At 30.8% G+C, this 9502-nt stretch overlaps 1 protein-coding gene across 4 annotated transcripts in view; it reads right to left on the bottom strand.

Moving 5' to 3' along the window:
- Nucleotides 1-426: 426 nt before the first annotated feature.
- Nucleotides 427-9502, bottom strand: part of LOC136024704 (neuronal acetylcholine receptor subunit alpha-10-like) — a 644557-nt gene continuing 635481 nt past the window's right edge. For all 4 annotated transcript variants that reach the window (XM_065700127.1, XM_065700144.1, XM_065700123.1 and 1 more), the window contains exons 10-11: nt 3571-3759; nt 427-706 (exon numbers count right to left, since the gene is read on the bottom strand). In XM_065700127.1, coding sequence (XP_065556199.1) covers nt 616-706; nt 3571-3759 — 280 coding nt within the window. In that variant the 3' untranslated portion in view covers nt 427-615. The remainder of the gene's footprint in view (nt 707-3570; nt 3760-9502) is intronic.

Here is a 9502-nt window from a genome sequence, read left to right as displayed (position 1 = left end):
CATTTTGCAGTTTCAGGCAGATCTTAGTTTCTTTCTCTTTTTAGTCCCCATGGTCAATTCAACTTCAACATTATTTAACATTTTCAAAGAAAACATGAATGTCAAAGAATATAGAAATTCCAAATCTTATTAACTGTAGCACATTTGGAGCTTGATAAAATTTATTCATTGCGTTTCGCTCTTCTCGGTAGTCAAAATTAGAATAAACAAGTTTTGGACGTTTTCAAAGAATATAAAAAAACCTTTGACGTTTTTTTTTACTTTTGACGTTTTCAAAGGTGAAAAAAAAATCTTCGAAGCTGATTATCTGCTGCATAGCCTACTTAGAATTTTTTTATATTATTTATTTCGTCTTTGAAGTTTCTTTTGTAGCGTTCCTCCTCGTAGTCAATTCAGCCTTAATACATGGTTAACGTTTTGTCTTGGTCAGTTTTCAAAGAATAATTTTATTTCACAAATTTACTCGTACAATCCTTCTCAACTGCTGGTCATAAACGCCTCCAAATTATAAAGATCCTTTTAATAAAACGAGAAAATTCATTTAAGTAGAAAGTCCCCTTCAAATATATATCATTAAAAGAAATAACTTCCATTCAAAGCTTCTTCCATTGCTCGTCACATCGTAAAAAGTTTTGTATGTGGAGACATGTACAAAATACCAAATGTAGATCCAACAGTGGCGATTATGAAAATCCATAATAGAAATCTGAAACCGAAAAGAGATTTATTTAGGCAATGTGGTTAAATCGCGACATGATCACTAGTGGGCCAAAAATTAACGAAAACAAGCTGAGATAAAAAAAAAGAAAGTTTAACTTGAGCCTGTAATTTACTTTCCGCACTAAAAAAAAAATCAAGATGAGTTTTATATGCTCCTCATGTCGTTAAATTATGAAATATGGGCTACTATCATTTTTTTTTACGGTGAATTCTAAAATAAACTATTTTTTTTGTCATTCATAGTTGGCAGCATAAGTCGGCATTAGTGAGAATAGTTTACATGGTTGAAACAGGAATTTTTCATTTTTACTGGATACTAAAGACAAAGAATAAATAAAAGACAAAACAAAAAACGCGAAAGTATTAACAGATGAGAATAAATACATATTTATAAAATGTAAAAAGGAACTAGAAATAAAAAGTATTTTAAGTGTAGTTTGCTTACTGAGACGAAAAAAAATCACAGTTACTTTTAAAAGATCATTTTCACGTTGCATTCAAACGCATGACCGAAACTTGTTAATAATTAAAAATACTACTACTATCACTAGCAACTCCCTCCAACACCAAGCTGCCTGTGGCTAACACATCAACAAACGCTCCTCCTCCATCCCAATCTGTTCAAGCCTATCTCTTTACGATTTTAGTTTTTTAAGTTTCTCTTTTGGCAAATTTTGTCAGGTTGAAGAAAAAAGTAAACGAATTTACACTATATGCACTTGTAAATTGGCCAATGTTCAAAACTGGCCAAATAGCCAAAATTAAAATTGGTCAAAATTGGCCAATGACCCAAATAAAAAAATTAAAACTTAAATATTTAGAGATGTTCGTTGGTTTATATTTTACCCATACTGTCTAGAAAAAAATAATTACTCTGGTCATCCCACTTGTGAGAGCAACATGCACAAAAAATTTCTTTTCGACAAAAAAAAAAACAAAAAAAAAAAAAAACACACAAACAAACTTAGAAAATGATTGTCTAAGCTAATTTGAATATTTAACCTTGAAATACACAAAGAAAAAACTATAAGAAATACTTTTGAATGCTCCTGTTGCAATTATAAAGATTAAAGTAAAAAAAAAAAAAAAAAAAAAAAATTCTATCATATTTGAAGGCTATCTAATGAGAGCTTTTTGATGTAAGCGTTTCTTTTATAATGCATATTTTTCAAATACCTGACTAGCAATATCCAAAAGAGCCAATAAAATTTCGATTGTTGTGCCACACTTGTAAAACCTTAAAATTGTTATTCCATTCTTAAATAATTTTGACCGCTAGTAATTGTCATTATTTAGCATATGTAAAATGTCATTCCCTGTGTTTCTCCTATATATATATATATATATATATATATATATATATATATATATATATATATATATATATATATATATATATATATATATATATATATATATATATATATATATATATATATATATATACATATATATATATATATATATATATATATATATATATATATATATATATATATATATATATATATATATATATATATATATATATATATATATATATATATATATATATATATATATATATATATATATATATATAGTAGTGGTTGATCACTTAATTAGCAACCCCCCTCCGAAATTTCAGCACTCCTGATCAAAGGCACTATCCTAATTTTTTTTCGGAGGTAGGGTAATATGTTTCGAGGGATGTTACATAAAAAATTTGTTTATATGCAGTTTTGTTAGATTTTTACGAGTCGGACAAACATTTTTGGGAGGGAAATCAAACCCCTTAAACTGGTCTGCATACGCCCTTACCCCAGATATTATTTCCTGTGTTTTTTCCAGCAGTGTTGCCAGGGCTTTGATATAGATTGTACTTGTTTTCTGACTAAATTGAACCACATAAAATTCATTGTGTTATAATTATTGTGTTCTGCATCAGATTCTGTTTTACAGACAAAAAATACTAGAATAAACTGAAAAACAAGCAACCTCTTTTTTCACTTATATCCTTATCCTCTTTCAGAAACCAATTTTTTGCGCTATTTCACGTTTGATGGTTAGTCTGAAATCTGTAGAAATTTCTTTTTTTTTAAATCGTTTGTGCTCGATGAAATTCGTTTTCTTTTGCTTAAATTTCATAGAGGTGACAGTTTCAATAATTTCGACAAGACAAAACTTCACCCAGCGAATACAGCCCAAATGTACCACAAATTTTGGATAATACTACAATGTGTTCATATGTGGTGTATTGTACTTTGATTTCCACACTACCAAAAACGGTAAAATTGTAGCGTGTTGGCAAATCTGCCAGTCAGCTACTGAGGCTCTTTAGCTTTATTAAGCATACAAGTGGAAATAAAACTAATACAGTAGAGATAAAGCGTCAATTTTTAGTAACAAGGGACCACCAAAACCCAAAAATCTTAGAGTAATAATTCCGATTCCTTGAAATTTTACAAACGATTATTTAAACAGAATGGTTTTGTATATTTATTCATTTGTTTTATACCCATATTTATTTTACCCACATTTACCCATTTCCCCTCTCGTTACACACCTTTGTTGTGTCAGTTTTTGTACTAATTGAAACCAATAGCTAGCTATTGGTAATATAGCGGTAATATTGGTAAAATCGATAGTAATATCGGTATTTGGTGTGTCAATCGATATTATTTCCATTTACATAGTAACTGATGTGGTAAAGGATATTATTTCTCGTGTACTAGCCACTTACTGAGGCTGCTTAAAAATTCGTCTAATTATAGAAAACAATTCTAAGAGACCTAACTTCTATTGACCTAACTTTGACTAAATTCTAAAATTCTATTGACCTAACTTTTCTAAATTGACCATGTGTCTCACCTGTCAATAACAAGGGCTACTTGTTGCCATTCTAGTTTGATAGCCTCTTTTTTATCTTGTTCATTGAGGCGATATTCATTACGTTCAAGTGCTTGAGCAACTTTTGCCAGGGTGTAGAGTAACTGCCTTTCAAAGGCATCAGGGAACTGGTTTGCACCTGTATTATTATGGTTAGAAGTAAATATCCTCCTGAAAAATAAGATAGTTAGGTGATTGACAGTTAATCAGGTCTGGAGTAGGAGGGGGTATAGGCTATCTGGCATTGAACTCTAAGAGTTGAAAGACACACATAGATCTAAAATCACATAACTGTTTTGTGGGAGAGAACCTGAAAGATATGTTTACCTATGAACCTGTCACAGTTTTCCTAAGCCTTATCACTTTAAAAAGTTTTTTAGCTAAAATGACAATATAGTTTTTAGCCAAAATGTGACAATACCAAAAATGGAACCTGAAAGATATGTTCACCTATAAACCTGTCACAGTTTTCCTAAGCCTTATCACTTTAAAAATTTTTTTGGCTAAAGTGACAATATAGTTTTTAGCCAAAATGTGACAATACCAAAAACGGAATCTGAAAGATATGTTCACCTATAAACCTGTCACAGTTTTCCTAAGCCTTATCACTTTAAAAAGCTTTTGGCTAAAGTAACAATATAGTTTTTAGCCAAAATGTGACAATACCAAAAATGGAACCTGAAAGATATGTTCACCTATAAACCTGTCACAATTTTCCTAAGCCTTATCACTTTAAAACATTTTTTTGGCTAAAGTGACAATATAGTTTTTAGCCAAAATGTGACAATACCACAAAACGGAACCTGAAAGATATGTTCACCTATAAACCTGTCACAGTTTTCCTAAGCCATATCACTTTAATACGTTTTTTTGGCTAAAGTGACAATATAGTTTTTAGCCAAAATGTGACAATACCAAAAACGGAATCTGAAAGATATGTTCACCTATAAACCTGTCACAGTTTTCCTAAGCCTTATCACTTTAAAACGTTTTTTTGCTAAAGTGACAATATAGTTTTTAGCCAAAATGTGACAATACCAAAAACGGAATCTGAAAGATATGTTCACCTATAAGCCTGTCACAGTTTTCCTAAGCCTTATCACTTTAAAACATTTTTTTGGCTAAAGTGACAATATAGTTTTTAGCCAAAATGTGACAATACCAAAAACGGAATCTGAAAGATATGTTCACCTATAAACCTGTCACAGTTTTCCTAAGCCTTATCACTTTAAAACATTTTTTTGGCTAAAGTGACAATATAGTTTTTAGCCAAAATGTGACAATACCAAAAACGGAATCTGAAAGATATGTTCACCTATAAACCTGTCACAGTTTTCCTAAGCCTTATCACTTTAAAAAGTTTTCCAAAGCCAAAGATAAAGCTAACATAAGTTTTCCTATGGCCAAAGCTAAAATTATTGTGTATATAGAAGATATCAAAAGATTTTTCTGAATAAAAGGACGTCAAGAAAAAACAGAATGCAATTCAAGCCCTAAACATATGAAAAGGCCCTTCTAAAACTCAAAATGAGTAATTTCAAAGCCTTTTGTTGAATCCAGAAAACCTAGAGTGTATTAAGGTCAAAACAAAAGGAGAGTAGACGGAACATATGAAACATAATTCACGTTTTTGCCCAGGTACATTGAATAAGGGCCCCTCTGTGTTAAAGCTCAAGTTCCATAATTAACATCATTTTGTATGTATTTTGGAAACTAAAGCCTCAATTATAGAATGTAAATCCGACCTGAGGTCCATGCTTTCCGTAGAAGCGGCGGTATTAGTCCCTTACTACTTTTCTGAAATAAGCCGGAATGATAAGATAAAAAAAGAAGCCAGAGCAGGTGTTATTCTTGAATAAAGTATTCGTATTAGGCTAGTTTCAGTTGAATAGATCTGCACAATAAACCAAACTAAAACAGATTACGACAGCCTTGGTAGAATTAAGCATACATTGCTGTAAAATTAAGATTAGAATAACATTAACAACTATTACTTGCATTATTTATTTCATCCCCCCCCCTATGAAAAGACATTAAGGAATGTTAGAAAGAAGATTATAGGGCTCATAGTCAAAGTCCATAAAGTTCAAAACCTCAAACCTTAAAAGAGCTATACACCTTAAAAGGAAGACACTTGTTGCTGAGATAAATACATATATTATTAAATAAATAAATACCCCCTTTATTCTCAACAGCAAAATAAAAACTCGTTAGCACCAGCTTGTCAATTACATGTTATTCACAACACACATAAGAAAATCTCAGAATTCAAAATTACGCACAAAGTAAGATACAAATGAAGACGAGATTTGATCAGTCAAATTAATAGGTGGCAGGCTTAGCTTTCAAAAAACAACCAATCAGTAAAATGTTCAGAGCTTCAGTCGAAATCAGGCAAAAATATCTGAGCAGATTTTAGACGAAATACAACTGAAGCCAAATTTCACCGGCAGGTCAAGTCTTCTTTCTTTTAAGGTCGGTGGAGGTAATACCCTGAGACTATCTTCATAAACAACATACTGGGCTCCTGTAATAATTTTACAAACTCACATTTGGATACCCTCGAGCTTATCCCTTTGAGTCAAGCTTAGAACGCCATAAAGCAAGCATACTCTGGCCGTATTTGGCCTAATACAAGTAAAAAAGTAAACCTTTGCTGCTTGAAAGGAATCTTGAATCGACGCTTTAGGGCACAAAACCATAACAACAAGGTACATTTTGGAACTACTTCCATGACCATAGTTCATTTATTGATTAAGATCAAATATTGTAGATAGTTGGGGAAGGGTTACTTATGCTAAAAAAAGGAGAGAGAAAATATGTAAGTAAAACATAGGAATAATCAGTAAAAATCAAACAGAAAAAAAATCTTAGAGATAAGAATAAAAAACAGAAGAAAAAGTAACATGGATCTTCACAGCATAAACATTAAAAAAAAATGATGGAATAATTTGACTTCTTTCATGAAATTGAACCTTATTAATTTGTTGACGACGTAAAAAACTGTATACAAATAATTTTATTTTGCTTTAGGGCAAACAACCGTAACAAAAAGGCACACTTCAGAACTACGTCCATGACCATAGTTTATTTATTGTTTAATATCAAATAGAGGAGAAGGTTTTGGAGGGTTTACTTATGCTAAAAAAGGGGAGAAAAAATATGTAAGTGATACAAAGGACTAATCAGTGAAAAACATCTAACATATAAAAAACCTTAAAGATAAGAATGAAAAACAGAAGAGGAAGTAACATGGATCTTCCCAGCATAAACATTAAAAAAAATAATGAAAAAATTTGACTTCTTTCATTAATTTGAAGCTTATTAAACTATTGACAATATACAAAACTGTTTACAAATAATTTTTTTCCTGCTAAACAAGCTTAATAAATTATTATTTCTCGATTTCATTGTCCAGAGCCTTTCTGCATTGTCTGACCAATTACCAACAGGAGCCCTATCCCCTTCTTTTCCCACTGTTTCCCCGTCTGAGATAGAAAGAAGAATTGAAAAACTAAGAGAAAGAGGTGTTTGTCCTTTGGATCTCCCGTTTCCTCGTATTAGTGCCTTCGGTGACTTCCTTGGGGCCTTGTGTATTTTTTTTTTACTAAAGTAAAAAAAAAGTATACATCACAAGTTTATTTGATTTTTATTTGAAATATTTTTACTTATAAAAAAATCTGCTTACAAATAATTGGTATATTTAGAGTAATTGGTATATAACAATTGGTGTAATAATAATTGGTAATAACTGGTATAAAAAACTGCTTACAAATGATTTTTTTTTCCTGCTAAACAGAGTATCCACATTAGCAGTTGTTGAAGTCCGAGAACCTCTGAAAATTATATGCCGTCACAATTTTTGTAGAAAAAACATTTTTGGAGCCTTCTAAGTTTAGTTTCAGATACATTTAAATTTAGATATTAATTATTGTTTTTATTTTTAGATTCTTAAAGGAAAACTCCAACATTGAAAAATTCGGTAAGTAAATGTTTTGAATGTTCACAATTAAATTTTGAAGAAGCATTACAATTAAATAGGATTTGTCACTTTTAAGCCGATTTTTCAACTTTTGAAAAGAAAAATGGCGGTAATTTCGTCTACATTTAAATAAGAACTAATTGTAGCGTGTAATGAATTAAACGAAGGATGTTCGCAGTGGGACGGAGCATTCGGACAAGCCACTTCCTAAAGTATTTTTTATATAATTATTCTATAAGCAATTTAAGTTCCATGTAATTGACCTATTTTGCGTATTCCTAAGTTATACCCCCTACCACTAAAAAGACTCTAATTAAGTTACTACATAAAAGAATCAACAAGTTTCATAGACAAAATGGATTTCACTATGCCATCCTTCCAAATGCTTCTAGCTTATACATCACAAAAAGCCCTTTATCTCCTGTTTGACCTTCCACAACGGAAACAGTCTTTTGAATAATAGCTATACTAAAACCCAGGTCAATTTTTTGCTAGTCCATTATCACCTCTTCTATGTGAGGATGTTCCAAGGGAGAAAATAGGAAACTTTCCAGCAAAGATTTAGTGGCCGATACAATCGGTTTTCTTTAGAAAGGAGTTGACTGTAGAGCCTAAGACGTGAAGAGATAATTCTAAGAGCTGTTCTTCTTACCATTGACAGTAGCGACTTTTAACATAGTTGTCAACTGTAGGTAAGAATTAATTTAGGTTTAGATTTTTAGGCGCCTAAAAAAACGGGTGGTATATACAATCCATACAAGTGGGGTTGTACCAAAAGTGGAACAATCAGATGCTGCAACACTGATTTTAAACTCCCTAGATGCTCCCTAATTTGTAAGATCGAATTCTTAATAATACTCTAAAATAATCAGAGATTGAAGAAAGCTAGTCAGAAGGATGCAAAATCTATAAGATAATATTCTAACAGGTCAGTAGTAGTAATTTAAAAATTTTCCAACGAATACATTTATCAAGAACTTGTACTGGAAATAGTATTATTTAACTGTATAAATTTAATTATTGCGAATTTCTTGTCGAAAGAAATTTTTTAATATTTTTCCTTTTGGTGGTTCCAAAATTATGAAGTCTGTGGCAGTAACAGTCACGTTGAACTGTTAAATAAATAAGCAAAACAAATTAGGTAAATTTGACAATGCTTTTCACCCGTGAAAATTCAAACGTCAAGAATGTGTTGATTCCCAAAGACTAATACAGCTACAGCTTCAAAGGATTGCTATATCTTCTTAAGGTGTTTAGTGGTATTCATCTTTTTTTTTATTTTCAAACTTGTTCTTGCTCGATTTTTAATCCAAGTTTCCTTTTTTAAATCTGTTGCCCGCTGCTAAAAAACGGCAGTACTGCATACGTAGTTCAAAACTAAAATCCTGATTTTGTTCATATTATTTAAAAGATACTATGGTTTTGTAAGTATCCACTTGATCATCAGACTTCATTTTCGCTTTCCTTGGTACTTTAAGGCTAAAGTGATGGAGGTCTTTTATGTTGCTACGTAAGAAAGCCAAGCGTTTGGTAAAGAAAGTAAAAAAACTGACTTAACACGAAACGAATAAACCCTAAATATTGTATATATTTGAAATGAAAGCACCAAATGTATTCATTTGTATCTAATATAACTTAAATACATAATTAAATTTAATGTGATTTAATAGTAAAAAAATATTATTCTAAATACATATTGTATATACATTAAATAGGTATTTCATACCTGCTCTAAATAGCAACCATTACAATGTTACCCCTTTACATCGAAGTTATATTTCTATGTACAGGTTTACTCTACTTTTTTACTCTACATTTTGGAGGGTATATGAAGAAAGACACTGAGTAAAGTATGCTCTTTACTTTTTTTTTGCCTCTTTGGTTAAAATACATAGAATAGAATAGTATTATTTGTACAAGCAATTATAGTTT

This window comes from Artemia franciscana, chromosome 1 (assembly GCF_032884065.1).
Source record: "Artemia franciscana chromosome 1, ASM3288406v1, whole genome shotgun sequence".
Classification (NCBI taxonomy): domain Eukaryota; kingdom Metazoa; phylum Arthropoda; class Branchiopoda; order Anostraca; family Artemiidae; genus Artemia; species Artemia franciscana.
The sequence above is the reverse complement of the archived record's forward strand: the minus strand, read 5'-3'. Positions and strand labels throughout refer to the sequence as shown.